Raw genomic sequence first — 17833 nt, 5'->3', positions numbered from 1 at the left:
AAAACAGTTCTGTGCGGGGGAGGGGGGTGGAGGAGAAGAGGAGCAGGACTAGTTTTCATGGGAGTGATGTGTTGAGTAGGCCGTGCTAGACTGTTGTGCATCTTAAACTTTAACTGCAAGTAAAAGCCACAGTGAGCATGGCATGCATGCCAGGGTGCTACTGTGAGCATAGAGGTAAATAAAGGCAGAGTTTCAGGCAGGGTGAAATAAAGGCATCGATAACTCACTAGGTGAGAAATTTATACAAACCAGCATTGCTACCTTGGTCAACAATGCTTTGCATGCAAACAGTTGAGAAATAGGACAGACTATCATGAAAGCAACACTACCCTTTAACACCCCAAGAACTCCCAGTACAGGAAGAAATTGTAATTGGCGATGGAGTTGAGGATTGCTAGAACTCTACACAATTGTAAGAAGTCAACCCACTGGGACAGTGCGTATTCTCCCCCTCAATACAAGCCGAGGCAAAGGAGTTCAGTCAGTGGCAACATCCATGTCTATCCCAACATGTTCGCAAAACACACACTAGATTAACTTAGCTGACACCGTAAGAAACTTTTAAACTTGTTTTAAGTCCCAAGTGACAAGTAGTAGCCCAATGTCTTGCACACAAAGAGTCAGGACGGACACTAATGCCAAATTAACATTTTTATTCAGTTAGATCAGTCCCAAGGCCTCCACCAACATGTTCAGTTGGAGCCGCTAGTAGCAAAGCATTAAACCCCACAGTAAAGCAGCCACCATGACTGCACCTAGTCACTGTCCTCATCTAGGGTCAGCTTGTCGAAGAGGTACTCTCCCATGCCCACCTCGGCAGCCTTGACGCGCTTTAGGTTGGTCAGGTGGTGGCCCAGCTTCTTGATGAGCTTCACCTCCTCCTCTAGGTAGTGGCTCTCCAGAAAATCACACATCTGCAAGGGAAAGGAGGGTCAGAGGCATTGTGTTTTCAGGTCAAATACTTATCAAAAGCTTGCATCATTCCATATCAGCTCCATTATCTCAAGGCCATCAACAAACTCAACTTAAAGGTCCAGCAAGCCTGACACCGATCAAAGTCTGCAATCCTAGTGATGGCATTTCCAATTCACAATTTAAAGTACTAAATCAAAAAACCCCTTTCAAACCCCATAGCTACAGTCTGCATTCCCTGGTCACCCCATGCCGGGCAACTGTACTTACATGGGGGTCTGTATGATCGGTGGAGACCTTGTGCAGATCCAACAGGGCCTGGTTGACTGTCTTTTCTAGTTTCAGAGCATACTCCATGGCTTGGGTGCCGTTGCCCCACTCGTCCGCTTCTGGTTTCTGCACGCAAGAGAAATTGGTGAAGCCATCTCAGTGCCCAGTTACAACAGCCGATATTTACAACCACCACCACCACCACCACTAGTAGCCACCCAGCTCTTATAGGTCACAAGATAGTATCAGCACCAGCAATCACCTAAATACTTAGTTTGAACTGGCAGGTTTGATAGCTCCTGAATAAAAGGCAACAACGGTTTTCCGCACACTATTGCTGGAGACGTGAAGCATAGATCGTGGGGATACACCACCGACTACAACTAACCTACATCCTAGGATGTTAGAATTGCTTCAAAATCGGCATATTCAGCAATTTTGCCTCAAAAATATCAGACCCGATCCCCAGCGTCAGCATTTGCTTCCCCCGCCTTAGGACTTTAATACAGCCTTTGAAGATACAGATTGCATACTTTCTGAACATACCATGCAAAATCTAAATATTACTATCACATTTAAGAACGAGACCAAAGTAATCATAGCTAAAGGTTCATTAAAGAGGCATCAGTAATTGCAACAAGCTTTGTCTGGCGCATTGACTGAGCTGTGTAAAAATAAACTTTACCACAGGGTCCAAGGGGAATTGAGATTACAGACCCTCTAGTATACTATCCCCCAATCCAACTGTACTGATAAACATGGATACTAGTGGTCTAATAGCATGAGGCTAGAAAATTGCATTGACTGAGCTACCATTATTCTTTATCAGCCAGTTTGTCTATAATTTTAGAGCTGTAATCCACCAGTCTCATTGAAATTCTGTTGCGTATTGATTACATGTATCAAAATTTTACTAGACCACCATGGCTACTGGATAAAGGCATCCAGCTGAAACTCACGTAGACATGAACTATCTTAGCCATGACCATATCTCCTTAGTCTTTAAATTATCTAGGTGTTGAACAATTTTGCTTCTTTCAATTTTTTGGTACACAAATCCATGTCTAATACCAACAATCTCATGTTGGATATGTATCTAATTATTTAAATTAGGCCTGGTATGAATGAATTGCTTCAACAACTATACAATGATTATGTACATCTTACAAAGGCCACATTTGGAGTTTTAGATGTACCCTAATTGTAACTAATATTGTATGCTATATTTTTACTTCAAAGAGTCATCATTTATGAAAACATGCATTTTCTATTATAACCTAATTTATAGATTAAAAAATTCTCATTCTGGTCCTACACTGCTTTTTCACTATCCTAGGTCCACTTTATCTATTTTCTAAATGGTCTTTTCATACAGTACTTTACCCCTGATTTAGGAAATTTATTCAGGGGTACCCCTATTGTGACAAAAGGCAACAAAACTCATTTAGACTTCATTCTAGGATTGGATTCATGCAAAACTCCAGATGCGCATATTTGAGAGCACGAATTTGGATTGATTTCTAGTGTTGAAGTCCCTGGTGTAGTTTCCAAGACATTATGCTGCTCATTTTATCATATTGGCAGACATGGGCATTATGCACAAGAAAACATGCCCGACAAGAGCACATTCAGCACGCCAACCATGATAAGCTGTCCTTAGATCAGCCCACAGCTAGTGTTACTCATTTTAACAAGGGTGACTACAGTTTCAAAGACATGGCATACATGTTTGAGACAATCAGTCACAGAATGGGATGCAGGCTTTTCTGCCTTAGTACCTCTCCCTTCGAAATCCAACTCACCAGTCATGACAGAGTCCCCAAGTCTATGTATTGTAATGTTTAAGGCATGGGGGGGGGGTCATACTGGGCCTTAGCAGCACCACTCAGAAAGGCAAAGCTGCAGCTGCATGTCCTGCCAGTCCAACCTAAAGGAACCTAGCTCCAACAAGATGGCTGCACACAATGTATGTGCCCAATGTAGCTGATGAATGCAGTCCCTGCGTGAGGTGGTACTGTGTGGAAGGGATATGTAGGATGGTCTGATCACTGCGATTCTTGTGGGTGAAGTGTGTCTGGAAGGGCCTAGAGAACAGGAATCTGCTTTAACTTCGGAATTATCTGCCTGTTGCTAGCAGTAAAATGCGTGCATGTCCTGGCCCTGTACTAGGTGACATTGCTGAGCACCTGCAATCACCAGCACAAATTAAGAACGGGTGAGAGCATGTTGAGTGGTATGAGTAACCCGAAGTCCAAGTGTATTGGTGAGCTAGCACTGTTAACATCTAGCTACACTTAAGCTTTGGGGCCACCTAAAAAATAAGATTACTCATGTTAGAACATGTGCTCTGTTAAAGAAAACACCAGAAGAGATTATGGACTGTGCAAACTGCACATTTGCTGGGATGAGGAATTCTATCCAATTGAACTGCTGCATAGACAGCACCTGGGCATGACAATATGCTTAAATAGCCCTCAAAGTAAACACTGGTGAAGTAATACCTACCTTTAAATCCTGCAGCACTACACGCCCACCACGCTTGTTTTGGAACTTCAGCAACTTTTCAGAGTGTTCCCGCTTCTTCTCAGACTGTTTCCTAAAGAACTTTGAGAACCTGGCCAACGCCTGGTCATCACGATCGAAATAGTATCCCTGAAGAAAGAAAAAAGGGGATTAGATTATACGAAAGACTGGCGTTTTCTTGTTTACAAGATCCGAGTGGTACAGTTATTAAACATGTTCTAGCCAGATCCGAACCAGGAGGGGCTGAACATGAAGTAAACATGGAGGTGCTGACCTCATCTCCAGGCTGAGCCAACAACAAAATGACAGGTCCAGCCGCTGATGAAGTCATGGCTTAACTGAGGCCTTTGATTATAGTGGAGATATTGCCATGCGATGATCTCACCCCAGCCATAGGAAGGGCTCAAGGGCCACAGATCTAGGAGAGGACCGACTGTCCCAGCACAACCCACAGCCTTGGGTCCAGCGCTTGGAGGCTGCAGGACACAAGGCTGGACGATTCCACCCCAAGACTCCTGTCTTGGAGCCATTAGCGACCAAGTGGTTTGAGCTCCCTGAGAGTTTCTGGTTTGTGCCAGGGATGCCCAGGGCACAATCCTTCAGTGCCAGCCAGGGGGTTATCAACAGAAATTGCAGTAGTGGACAGAAGACCACGTGCTGAACATTAAGCGCACACCGGTTTCTTTTACACGTGTGTTTTTAAACTGTTTAGTTTAGATGGTGGCTGCAGGGAGTGGAGGTAAGTGGCTTTAGCAGAAATGACTTGCAGCGCTGATGGACAGCTGTGCTAGAGAAGTGTCAGCATTACCAATCACCAGCTCGTTCACAGGATTTACAAAGGCAGAAGGGTGGCAGTGCGTGGAATAGTCCTTGTTCAGTACAGAATGTGTGCAGAGGGTTAGCTGATGAGCTGCGAGTAGTATCCGGCCCAACATTCGGAGTACAGGGACCCCACTCGCCTCTGTCGCGTTTGGTCTGCAGCGACCCATGGACTTGTTCTCTGGTCGAAGGATAAATCCGTAATATTTAGTTATAACACCTCCTTATGCGTTTCGGGTGTGAATCAAGTTATAAAGCGTTCTTCTATTCAAGAGGTCTCAAGTTAGCCACACTGGTTTGCCCCCTCCCCCACACAATGTTTACTAATCTGCCTTTCGCCCAGACATCAACTTCAGGCCCCAACGCCACACCCTCCACGTGTGTGTAATCAGCAGCCAAAGGGCTGAACCGCACCGAGAGAAGTCGTGGTCTGCTGAAAAGACAGCTGGCTGCTCAGACAGATAAGATGGGTGGGAAGGAAAAACACCCAGACCCTAGGAGTCAGCGACAACCTAGAAGGGAGCAAGCAGCCAGATCTGTAACTGAGGGGATAGAGCGAGCTATGGGGGTACTATGATAGAAGGGCTAAAAATGGCAGGGAGAGACGAAATCCAGAGAATTACAGGTGTTGTGGAACCATCGACCCACCACACCAGACACTGCTCCTGCAATCTTAGTCGAGTCCCTGTAAAGTGCAGTCTCGAATGGCTATGTCACATAGGCAATGTACTGAGACAGGGCCTGCCCAGAGGGTGCCTCCACCTCAGAGTATGGATCTATGGTGTGCCACAACCAGAGCACCAGCAGGAAAAAAACAGCACCCCCTCACTCCGTATGCACTAGCCACAACCCTGGCCCCCATCAGGATGTGCCCTGGTGACAAACAGCAGGGGCGTAAAGTATGTAATTTGTTGTGTAATGAAAGCAAAAATGCACAAGATTATCCAATGTACACAGGGAGAAAAAACTGCATTTTGTGCCTTTTTCTTAGCACAAAATGGACCAGAGGGTGCATTCTGCGCTAAGAATATAGTAGTGAATGCATCAGCCTCTCGTACTTGTGGAGTTCATTGTTTGTGCGCCCGAGGTAGGATTTGATCAAATTACTCCCAACTAGGCAGCCAGACCTAACCAATTACTTTAGTAAGTTTCGATCTAAAAGATTAACACAAAATTACTGCAGTTTAACACGACAGGTCTACTAACAGGACCTGTACTCCAATGCCTAGAAACAATCAAGATAAGCATGATGAATAAAAAAAAAAAAACTGACGAGCCCCTGACATACCTACAATAGAAATACGCCCCTAAATCCACCAAAGAGGGAACATGCGAAGGCAGACTACCCCATACAAGACCAGAATGTGCATCGCACCAAAGCCAAACACCCTTGAAACCCAGTAAAGCTACAAATCTCCAACACGTCCAGTCCATCTGAAACGCCCTCACTCACCCGCATTCATACCGCCTGCCAACCCTCCATTGCAGGGTGCAGATGCTGGTAGACTTCGTTTTTCCTCTCTAAACAGCACCCGGCAGTAGCACATTGAGAAGCACAAAACAAACGTACCAACTCCATAGAGTCGCTTAGCAAGAGAGCCTACCCAGGGAAAAGACATGCAGAAGAGATGGGGAGGACCGCAGTATGTACTAAATAAAGTAGGTGCATTTAAAAAAAAAAATTAATTCAGAGGAAAAATCTCACAGGACACTCTTTCAGCATGTTGGCACTTTGAGCCATTAATGTTCTAGATTTTAAATACGGACCTCCGATTCATTTGATAAGAGCGGTTTGTCTTTTCAGCTTAAGACGGGGAAATCTATTTACTTTTAAACTTGCACCACACAGCTCACCACCTTAGTAAAATAAGGTGATCGCATGCAGACAAAACAGGGTTACATTTGCCCAGTGTCTTAAATTGAGACGGCAGAAGGATAGGGGCTTGGTTAGACCTGGTAACTGCTACCAGAGCTCAAATCGAAACTTACATCGAAGTTTACCTGTCAATCCGGTGTGGGCGGCACGGGAGATAGAGCGATCTTAATAAAAGTGCTTTGAGGTAATCGCCTTAGCTATACACAGGCTAGGAAAAATATTTTATACCACAACACTGAAATGCACAGACTGCAGAAACGATAGTGTTATCGAACACAACATTTTGCATATAATGCGCAAAGCATAGAGGTTGCGGCGATAATATAAAGACGAGTAAAACGAAGTAAGTTCTGACACAAATTTAAGTCTGAGCCGAGTCAGAGTAAACTATACATGTGACTGACCCTACCCCAGCCTCACTAAGCCGTGCGACAGAACTAACCCGCTTGACTCGTTAGGACCCAGGCAGCACAGGGGCTAGACCCGCGGAGCAGCCAGACAGAGTGCGGTTTGGCGCTATGGAACGGCCTCGACTCGGTACCTACCAGGGACAGGTAGACGTAGGAGGCCTGCAGCTGCAGGTTGACGATGCGGTTGACGCCGGCCTCGCTCTCCTGGTGGTAGTTGTGTCGAACCTGGGAGCTCATGGTGACCTCGGCGCGAGCGGGCTCAGTCGGTGGCACGGGCTCCGGTAAAGCACCTGGTTCCGTTCAAACACTGTTGAAGCAGGAACCGGTTGCTAGACGCTGTGCGTAATCTTTGATGTCTCTGGAGCCACCCGGCCCAGAGGGGCCTTTTTAAACTGGTGTGCCGGTGGCCACGCCCAGCACCTGCAGCCAATGGGATGGGCCAGCACGTCGGCGGCAGCATCACTAAGACTCAGCAAAACAACACAATTTGCTGAGCAAAGAGAATGACTGGTAATAGCTAGGTGTAGCGTACATTTTAAGGGGATAGTAAACATAGAATTTGATAAGGAGCCTTGGCCCGTCCTGTGGCTGCCAAGTTAGCAAACCAGTAAGTGTCATAAACTGCGACACCTCCAGCTTGTCGTGGTCTGGTTTGGTTGGCGGAGGAGGGTGGGGTGGGGGGGACATTCAGACGTGTGTGGGGGGCCGAGGGTCCCTACATCCTTGAGGTGCTATCAATGCGTAATAGGAGGAGTCTTTTTTTGGGACAGTACGTTGCAAATGGTAAATTGAGCTGGGTAGTAATATTGGTTTCAATTTAACAGATTGTAACAATTTTTACAGTAGGTTGAGAGTTCTAGGAATTTTAGCAGAAAAAACAGTTAATGTTGCATACTCTTATCTTTTAGGGTGTCGTATTTCTGCTTCTAATTCTAGCTTCTTGCACAGTTATGCATTATAAAACACACTGGACCACATGCATTCAAAATTATTTTTCACGATATTTGGACGCCTTCGCTTATCTTTCTTCCCCAAGGTGTTTTTGAAAATGGGCCAAATGGTGCAGTTATGTTTTATTTTGTGTATGTGTAAAGCGCACTATGTTTATTTGTAAAACGCACTAGCACTCGCTAGGGTATCCTGGCGCTGAGCAGGTGTGTGTGCCTAGCAGGGGCGGTTCCTTTATTAGGACATGGGGCGTTTCTCTGCCCTATTAGTGACCACCCCATCCCCCGCATTAAATATAAAGATATGTTTAATAAATATAAATAGATATTAACGTTTCTTTTCTGGCCTTGGCATCAGCTTTTTTAAGCCGCGCTATGGCCCAGTTTCTGAATCTTCAGTGAGAAGGGGAGTGCATGCAGGCTTACTGGGGCTGGAGCTTCAAAGTAATTGACAGCAGTAGACACCAGATATTCCCACTGTGTCTCACCTGGTTCCAGACTCCAGTCCAGACTCAGTACGCATGTCGGTTTGGACTGCAGCCTTTGGGTGTCCATCCCGACATGCACATTAGAGCCCTCTCTCCACTAGCTTAAGTAGGGAGCTGGGGGAAATTACAGCCACAGCACCCCGGCCTCCTAATGAGCGCTGAGTGCTCCTGCCCAAGCCAATCCTGGTGCTGCTCGCTGCTCTCATGCTGTGTGGTAAAATATCACAGCAAGGAAGCAGCATCTGATTGGCTCTGGAGTATGACCAATCACTGTATGGCTTTATCATGAAGCCATGCAATGATTGGCCATTTCTGCTCTTGCGCTCTGTTACCTCTTCATGTGTTTTGCCAACAGTAATGGCATTGCACACGAGGGATCGCTGCAGACAAGACCCTTGCTCTCACCACCTGGTGAGAACCCTCACAGACTGGAAATGTTCCACTCCTGGCCCGGGCCTGGACAAAATTACAGGCACACTCCGAGTAAGAGAAGCAGCTGGGCACAGTGTAAAAAATTCAAAAGGTAAAAATCTATTTTAAGCATTTCTATGGTATGCAGCTGTCGCTAGTGTTCTACAACGTAGGTGTTGGCTAAGGCTCTTAGTGTTTATGTTAATGTGCTAAATATAAATTGTGTGCAACCTAATATAAATTACAAGCAGGGAAACCAGGTTTGAGTCTCAGCGTCGGCTCATCCTCCTGTGATCTGGGAAAATCACGTAATTAAAATTTCCCCATGCCTAAAAAAAAATGAATGTGTCCTTGTGTAACATAACTGGTGCTCATGTAAAGCACTCCAATATCTTCTTACACCCTGGCATGAAGAATGGCTTTTTGTCTGTTTTATGCTACTAGGCAGTAGGGCACCTGTAAGTGGCGGCTCAGGTCCGACGGTCACATGTGAACCCTCCAAGAAACCCTGTCTTTTTACCCACAAGCACATTAGGCACTGGAACTTCTAGGTCCCTGTTTTCCATTTGTGTACATAGTTTACCCCGTGTTTCACAAAACCGTACATACAGCATAGCAGCAAAAACGAAAGTACAATCGCCAAGAAGCAGCACCTGTCAGCTCAGAGGTTAGGACTCCTGCAAGCTGCCAGACACGCCATGAGGCCACCCACCAAGGCACAGTGGGGTTTGTGAGTCCACTGACAAACCCGAAGTATAGATTCGGTTAATTTGAATGTACATAAAGATCATTAATGTAACTGTAACATCCAGGTCAGCTAGAAACCATAGGCACTTTCTACAAGTCCTTGGTATTAGGTATGTTAGTTCACTTGGAAACACAACTCCCAGAATACACCGTGCGTCTAACGAACGTTCAGGATTGGTACCATCTGTTCTGGACCAAAGAGGGACAGAGAAGGGGCGAGACGCACTTTGACTATCGCACAACTCATCATATATAACATAATGCTTCTCCGCAAAGAAATTCAAATGTTAATACCATATGTGACTAACCCTCGGCCTCATACCATATAGAGCTCCTTAGAGGTGGTGCCTCCTGTGCAGATGCCCTGGAGCCTGCGATGCCTGAGGCCCAGTTATGCTAGACAGCTCCAGACTGCCTCTTTCCTCCCTCAATTGCCTGCCAGCCCTTGTCCTTTCGAGCCCCCTCACTGTCTCCTGAAACCTCCTCTGGGAAGCTTCTCCCGTGTTTCTTCCTGTACCCGTGATCCAGCCCAGCACCCTTAATTTCCCCCAGCTCCTATGTATTGTAATTCAATGTAGTTTATTTTTATGTTTGTGAGCTGCTGCTTGCAATGAAGGATGTGCCCGATTAGGGTCACCTGGGTAATTCAAGACCACCTCTCAGTCTTCCATACTAAATGAAGAGTTGGTCAGACAATAGAGAATACAAACCAATAATAGTTTATTGAAAGTACACTCAGAACGGAGCCCTGTCTGCCCAGTCACCAGGAGTGCTCCAGAGGGACTGACATCAGCTAGCATGACAATACATTATGTACATTTCAAAAGCAATGTGAGTACGCCCACCATGGAATTTTCCAGAGAGATGCAGCTGGTCAGTAAATTACAAAGGAGTAAGTTTCCATTCTGAGGCCGGCAAACATTATCTATCATTCAAGGTCACTCTGCCTGTGCCTGCCACTGGACAAGTAGGAGAAGGCCTACATCTAAGAAGAAAGGTATGTGCTAATAAGAACAGTGCATTAATTAGTGTGGAAGAACTTAGCTCCGAAGAAACATAATCTAGAGAAGGCAGTTTCTCAGAAATAGCAAAGAATTAGTTTAGATCACGATACAAAATAGCGCCTATACACAAAATGGTGCAACGAATCCTAACTTACATAAAATCATGCGAAAACATAATTTGTATTCCAACAGACCCTCCTTTTAGCATGAGCTAAGTAATTTTGTGTAATAATGAAAAAAGACCTAAGGTTCAACAAATCATGAATACATTCTTAGGAGCACTCCATATTCTCAGGTGCAGGAAGGGAAACAGTAAGGAGGAAATAAGCCTTGAAAATACCCTCATCGATTTGCAGGAGGTCCTCAACTTTTGTTTGGATCTGATAGTCTCTAACGGCCCCCCGGCTTATGGTAAGAGAACCTTTACAACTCTTGTTGGTCCGACACTTATGCCATCCCTTTTTACATTCAGATCCCTGGATCTTGTACAGCCCCAAATAATAAAAGGTCAACAGAAAGGAAGAGAAATTATAGTTGTATCATTAAGGAGGCTCTTCTTCATTCACCCAATAATCAATATTGTCCCTCCCACATGGATGTTAATTTGGCAGCCAACACATTCTCCAACTGGCTTTTAACAGCTATATACAGTCGAGCCCCTGTTAAGGAGCATTATGCGGCTAGGAAAAAACCCTCTGCCCCATGGTTCTCCGATAGGCTGAGAAAATTTAGGCAATCCTGCCGCCATCAGGAAAGGATCTGGAGGTTAGACCTTAATCCTGTGGGAAGAGATTTACATAAGCAAAGACTGAGGGAATATAAGACTGCCATTCTTGAGTAAAAGGTATCTTTTTATTCCAAAGTTACTGAGTCTTTCAGATCTCCTAGAGAGCTTTTTAATTTAATCAGTTCTCTCTCCTCCCCTTCAGTCTTTGGTCACATGGAGATCTCACAAGACCTCTGTGACAGAATGGGCGGTTTCTTCCGCCCTAAGATTATGGAAATATATTCCGCCTTGGAAACTGACAACGATGGGACAAGGAACCCACTCCCTGCTGATTTCTCGCTCCCTCTTGATAACCTCGCAATCCTGGCTGAGGAAGGTAAGATTCGCACCTTTCCCCTCCTGTCACTAAAGGATACAGACCTACTGTTAGGGGGAATCACTTCCAGCTCACCTTTGGAGCCTTGCCCTCAGAGGTTCCTGAAATGAGGGAGGGAGGGCATTGTACCCCACCTCACCTCAGTTCTCAATGGAGCTATCTCGGCTGGGCAGTAGCCTATTTCTTGAAAAACTGAGGTTGTCTACTTCTTTTTGAAAAAACCCTAATTGGATCCAACTGAATTTAAAAAAACTATCGCCCCATCTCCCTGTTACCGGTCCCAGCAAAATTTCTAGAGAAGCACTTGAATTCACATCTTAGCTCCTACTTACAGGAATATCAGTTGCTTGATGGCTCGCAGCATGGTTTCAGAAGTAATCACAGCACAGAAACGGCATTAACCTCCGTACTTAACAACATTCGCATTCCTGTTGACGCCGGAGATACCACGGTGTTGATTGTTCTTGACCTTACTGCGGCCTTCGACGCTGTATCTTCTCTGAGACTGGTGGACAGGCTCAAGGAAATGGGGGTTGGTGGCATTGCCCTTAAGTTGCTTACTCCATTTCGTAGTTACCGAGGTCAATTAGTGAAAATGGATCAACTCTTCTCGGCTCCTGGCCATTTTTTGTGTGGAGTCCCTCAGCGCTCTTCGCTGAGCCCTACTCTTTTTCATATTTACGTTGCCCCTTTGGCTAAGGTTGTTAGATCTTTTGGACTGGAGGTGTTGTCCTATGCTGACAACACACAAATTATGGTGTCCGTCACTAACAGCATAGAGACGTCGGATACTAACTTTAAAAACTGTATGCGGGCAGTCTCTTCCTGGATGGTAGAAAACTACCTTAGATTGAAGGGGGACAAACTGAGGTCTTGATCTTCGGAAACCAGCATCAGATCTGGTCCAATGCCTGGTGGCCCGAGATTCTTGCCCCCTGTCCTTGTCCAGTGTCCCAGGGGAAAAATCTCAGTGTTATTGTGAACAACTCTCTTGCCTTGGGCCCTCAGATCAATAGAACGGTGTCCACCTGTTTCGGGACTCAGGATTCTCAGGAAAATCTTGCATTTTCTATCCTTAGCCTCTTGTAGGCAGGCAGTTACCGCTTTAGTGTTATCTAGACTGGATTACTGTAATGCCCTCTATTTGGGTATTAACAAAGCACTTATCCATCGTCTGCAGTTGGTACAGAACGCAGTAGCCAGGCTGGTGTTGGACCTTCCTAAATATCACTCAGTCTCAGCCACTGTTAGAGAGCTGCATGGGGTCCCCTTGCATTGGAGAATCCTGTTTTTGCTCTTTGTCTCATGCACAAGGCCTTCTACAACTTAGGCTCTGAAGGTATATTAAATGTATTTTTCGACGTTATGTTTCTACCAAGCAGCTAAGATCAGCCAATAAAAATCTACTGGTAGTTCCCAGGATTAAGAAAGTCAGGTGGTGGGCAGAGCCTTCTCCATCACTGTCACTAGGCTCATGAACTCCCTCCCCACTGCAATCTCGGGACAAGTTGCCTACTCTCTCTTCTGCAAGGCTTTGAAGACCTGGCTTTTTACCAGCTCGTCAGTATGAGTCTTTCAGGTCTCTGTTTTGATTGCCCTTTCGGCAGTGCCTTGATGCCTTCGGGAAAAGTTTGCACTTTACAAGAATATTATTCATTCATTCATAGTTACATTAGTATCATGAATCGACATTCTGTTAGGAGTAAGAAAGGTGGTGCAATAAGAACAGTGTAAGGGAAGACACTGGACCAAAACGCAGCAAGAAACCAAGGTTCACAATGAAATAGATCACCTTTTCAAGGATCCAACCCCATCCACCAAAAAATGGGCAACTCCAAATCCCACTCTCCATTCCTTTCTCATTTTCAAGCATGTCTAAAATGTGTTGGGTAATATTCTTTTCCATATTAGTGATCCCGACTACACACTGATCTCCTACCGAACACACACCACCACTCTTAGCTAAGATTAAATCAACAGCATATCTAGTTTGCTCAGAATATATTTGCATACTTTCCAGTTGAGTGGTGATGTCGCACAAAGCTGCTACTGTAGAGTTTGACAATATCTGCAGTTTACACCTAAAATATTCTCTGGCTCTTTCACCCCTAGCCATTGCAGTACCACCAAAAGTAATAATGGAAGAGAGAATGTACCCAAAGGTGATCCCATTACTATAATTATTGGCTTCCAAATCTGTTACTCTTTCACAAAACTCTGCAGTCAATATTCTTTATACCCATCTTATACTAGGTTTTCTATACTTACAGGGTGCACCCAGGGGAAGCACCATTACTAAGGCAACATCATCTGTACCATTATGAACATTTGAGTACGTACCATTGGACAAGAAATAAAATCCTGGGTGTGCATAAAGTGGGCCTTGATAATCGACAGGGGCATATCTGGTATTCATTCCGGAGGTACTCGGATCCTTCTTTTTCACTAGAGACATTGTATTCTTAAACAGTATTACTCCAGAACAATTAACATACAAAAATGTCTCAGTCCTATTAATTATCGAGCAACATGCAGGGTAATATCCAGCTTTTTGAGTAACCGTTAAATCTTAATAATGCCTGCCCACTAAGGTGATGTTCTGTGTTTCCATATACAGGTTATCACAATACGTGGTATTATCACACCCCAGGTACCCCTTTCCTTGTGGCTTTCTGTAATACAGACAAGGACCAGGATACCCCATACCAAACTCACCCCTCACCCCTATGAAGTGGGCTGGGCGAGTATATGTGTAATTAACAAGGGACAATGGGTATGCAGTCCATAAACTTGTAACAGATTTGGTGGGATAACAAGCTGTACCTGTTCCAAAAAATCTTTTATGTGTATCTAGAAATACATTACTCGGGGCTGCCCTTTTTGTGCGGATTTGGGAAACAACCTTGTTCTCAACATTTGACGGGGCATTCTGATCTCGTTCAAGGACCCAGGACACCCCACCTAGAATCAATAGCAGTAAAATCACAAAGATAGTACATAATATTTTTTTCTTTGTTGACCAATATATACGTATATGAACAGGAGGAATTACTGGCTGCTCTTCATCGGCAGTCATTCTGCCAAAGGGATGCATAGCAAATGATGAAACAAAGCAAAAGAAATATACAAGTTCCAAGTGTCCGTCAGGGCCTCACTGGTACAGGCTCCTATTGTCCATCAAAATGTTGGTGCTCTTGCGCACCATCGTGGAGCTTGCTCTGTCCTAAGCTCTGGTTCCCACGTCGAGCAGGATAATGTACCCGGAATGGGATGATTATGATATGTCCTGCCCAATGTTCAAATAGTGCACAAGTCCCACATCACCCTAAGCTAGCTCTGCTGGTACTAAAGCAAAGTAATCCTAACTTACACAGCCCATCCCTGACTAATTTCACTTCTCCTTTTGTGCACCCTTCTTTAGTAGAGGGGGCAAATTGTACCTAGTGACTCCAGGCACAGCAGGAACAGTGAAAAGGGGCTCCTGGATAGCTCGTATTTCCAGTGGAACAGCCTTGTTCAAGATGTTGTCGTTCTCCTTGTCACTTCGCGCCCATGTAAGGACAGCGTCACTAAATGGAACAAAACGAGGTATCTGCTCACACTCCTGGTCAGCTACCCCCTCCTTGACACACTGGTCATAAGTTAACGGCAGGTGCACCCTCCTACATTGCGATGCATTCATCCAGTTCTTATGATCAGAAACTTTGATGGCAGTGTGGGTTGCCAGCAAGACTTTGAGTGGCCCCTTCCAGTTCGGCTCCAAACTCTTCTTCCGCTGAAAACTTTTCACGAGAACAAAGTCTCCGGGCTGAATGTTGTGTCCGAGCCCCTTTGGTGTAGCTGGCAGGGTATCTCAGACCTGTTCGTGAATAGAACACAAACGTTCAGTTGACTGAGCAAGGTAGTCAATCAGCCACGGATATTCAATATCCAAGACCCGCCGGTGTAGTGGTACGCCCCAGACATTTGCCGGGCATCCAAATACGACCTCGTACGGTGACAATCCTGTCCTAGAATGTGCTGTTCTTGTCGACAAAAGAGCTAACGGTAATGCATCTGGCCTCTGCAACCCTGTTGTCTCCTGAATCTTTGGTAATTTCAGTTTGAGAGTCCCATTGTACTTCTCAACCAAACCTGCTGACTGCGGGTGGTTAGCTGCATGAAACTACTGTTTTATGTGGAAACCATCACAAATTAACTGAATTACCTTGGCATTAAAGTGATATCCGTTATCACTCCAAATCAAACGGGGCAAGCAGAAACGAGGAAATAACTCCTTTAGGAGCACCTTTGCAGTCGTACCGGCTGTATTGTTTTTAGTGGGATAAGCCTCGACCCATTTACTGAATGCACAGACAACTACCAAAACATACTTTAAATTATTGCACCTATCTAACTCAATATAGTCCATCTGAAGGACCTCAAAAGGAAAAGAGGGTGGTTCAAAATTACCGGGTGGGGTAGGGGTAACTTTTCCAGGATTGTGCATCATGCACACCATACAATATTTCTCTAAATGAGCTGCTGTCTTTGAAATATTGTCGTTCTGCATACAGGGTCTAACAAATATCAAATACCCTTAGCACTAATGTGGGCTGAACCATGGGCCATTATGGCTACAAGGAGTACATATGAATCTGGCAACATTCATCTCTGCTTCCCTGACTTGTCAATCCAACACCCCTCATTATTCAATTGGGCGGTACTTTCTTGCCACAGTGCTAATTCTTCTATTGTGGCCGCACTTTGTATCTCTTTCACATTATTTAGTATGTCCTCAAACATGGTAACTTCAGGCACCCACCTAGCAGGACCTGCTATGAACATTCTTTTCATTTTAGTCCGGACTGTTTCCTTAGCTGTCTGATCAGCAAAAGCATTTCTTCTATCTACATCATCAGTGACTTTCCGGTGAGTGCTACACTTTACTATGGGCACTTTCTTAGGGAGTGTCAAAGCAGATAAAATCCTCATTATAAGATGTCTATGTTGAATCTTGGCACCATGTGACGTAAGAAACCCTCTCTCAGCCCAGAGTCGCTCAAAATTATGGGCGACTCCAAAGGCGTAGTGGCTATCAGTGTAGATATGACATCCAGTCCCTCACTCAATTCGCAAGCTCTTAAAAAGGCAACAAGCTCCCCAGTGTTGGCCGTTTGATAGGGAACTCGTGATGTCTCAACCACTGTACGCAGCATGGTGATAGTATATGCAGCAGTTATAGTACCATTTGATAATTAAAAACAAGAGCCATAGACATATGGTTCCCCTTGTGGGTCGGATAAGGGAACATCAGTCAGGTCTACCAGTCCCTTCATCTCTTCTTCCGTCCACAAGATACAGTCATGTTTATCAATCTCCTCATTCTCAGAAGGGAGGGGCAGTAACGTGGCTGGATTCAGAGTAGCGCATCCTTTAACCGTAGTGTGTTTGGCAAACAAAGTCAATTCATAGCCAGTCAGACGTGCACTGGTGGGTGCAGTGTTTTTGTCTTGTTCAAAAGTGTATACACAGCATGGGGTACCATAACTGTGAGGTCAGTATCCACTACGAGTCCAGCCGATTTTCTTATTGAGACAGCCACAGCCGCGACCGCTCTTAGACAGCTCGGGAGTGCTCTTGCGACAGGGTCAAGGACAGCAGAGTAATAAGCACACAGCTTTTGCTTAGCCCCAAATTCTTGTGTTAAAACAGACAGCCTGCAACCAGCCATCTCATGGACATACTACACAAACGGTTTGCAGTAGTTAGGGGTGCAGAGTACTGGAGATGAACAAAGCGCAGTTTTCAATTGCTCAGAAGACTGCTGATATTCAGGCGTCCAAGGCAGGTGCTCATGCACATCTTTAATGGTAAGTGCAAGCAAGGGTTTGTTTAGTGGCGAGTATCCACTGGCGACAGTAGGAAGTGATACCTATGAAAGCGCGCACATCTTTCTGAGTCTGTGAAATGGGCATTTTAACAATGGTACTGATGCGCTCAATCTCCTACGCTCCTTCGACAGTAGGGGACCTAAATAGGTGACCTCCTGTCAATAATATTGAAATTTTGAAAGAGACACCTTATGTCCGTGTCGGGCCAAATGCAACAACAATTTAACTGTACTGTCTTTGCAACCTTGTTCTGTGTCAGAAGTGATGAGCAAGTCATCAACATACTGCACCAATACATTACCTGAGGGAAGCGAAAGGGATTCCAACTGGCTCTTTAAAGCTTCACTATAAATACTTGGACTTTCAGTATAGCCTTGAGGAGCTCGACAGAATCTAAAGCTTCTGCCAGCTAGTGTAAACCAGAGCAAGTACCTGCTATCTCGATGAAAA

The 17833-nt window shown here is 45.1% G+C and overlaps 1 protein-coding gene across 2 annotated transcripts; it reads right to left on the bottom strand.

Annotated features, from left to right (window-relative positions):
* Positions 1-638: 638 nt before the first annotated feature.
* LOC144770546 (ferritin light chain, oocyte isoform-like) lies at positions 639-7162 on the bottom strand. Of its 2 annotated transcripts, none has more exons than XM_078655150.1 (4): positions 6946-7162; positions 3688-3834; positions 1183-1308; positions 639-914 (listed from the first exon to the last, which is right to left on the bottom strand). In XM_078655150.1, the coding sequence occupies exons 1-4, from the start codon at positions 7045-7047 to the stop codon at positions 756-758; spliced, it is 534 nt and encodes a 177-aa protein (XP_078511276.1). In that variant the 5' UTR covers positions 7048-7162; the 3' UTR covers positions 639-755. The 2 variants fall into 2 exon arrangements, with proteins under 2 accessions (XP_078511276.1, XP_078511277.1); XM_078655151.1 differs by lacking the exon at positions 6946-7162 and adding an exon at positions 3980-4051.
* Between the last annotated feature and the right edge of the window lie 10671 nt (positions 7163-17833).

Source organism: Lissotriton helveticus, chromosome 7, assembly GCF_964261635.1.
Source record: "Lissotriton helveticus chromosome 7, aLisHel1.1, whole genome shotgun sequence".
NCBI lineage: Eukaryota > Metazoa > Chordata > Amphibia > Caudata > Salamandridae > Lissotriton > Lissotriton helveticus.
This window is presented reverse-complemented; position numbering and strand designations above follow the sequence as displayed.

Coding starts and splice junctions, on each gene's coding strand:
- LOC144770546 (XM_078655150.1), bottom strand. CDS start 7,047: ATGAGCTCCCAGGTTCGACACAACTACCACCAGGAGAGCGAGGCCGGC. Junction 3,835..6,945: donor CCTACGTCTACCTGTCCCTG/GTAGGTACCGAG, acceptor TTCTTTCTTCAG/GGATACTATTTCGATCGTGA. Junction 915..1,182: donor CCGATCATACAGACCCCCAT/GTAAGTACAGTT, acceptor TTTCCCTTGCAG/ATGTGTGATTTTCTGGAGAG.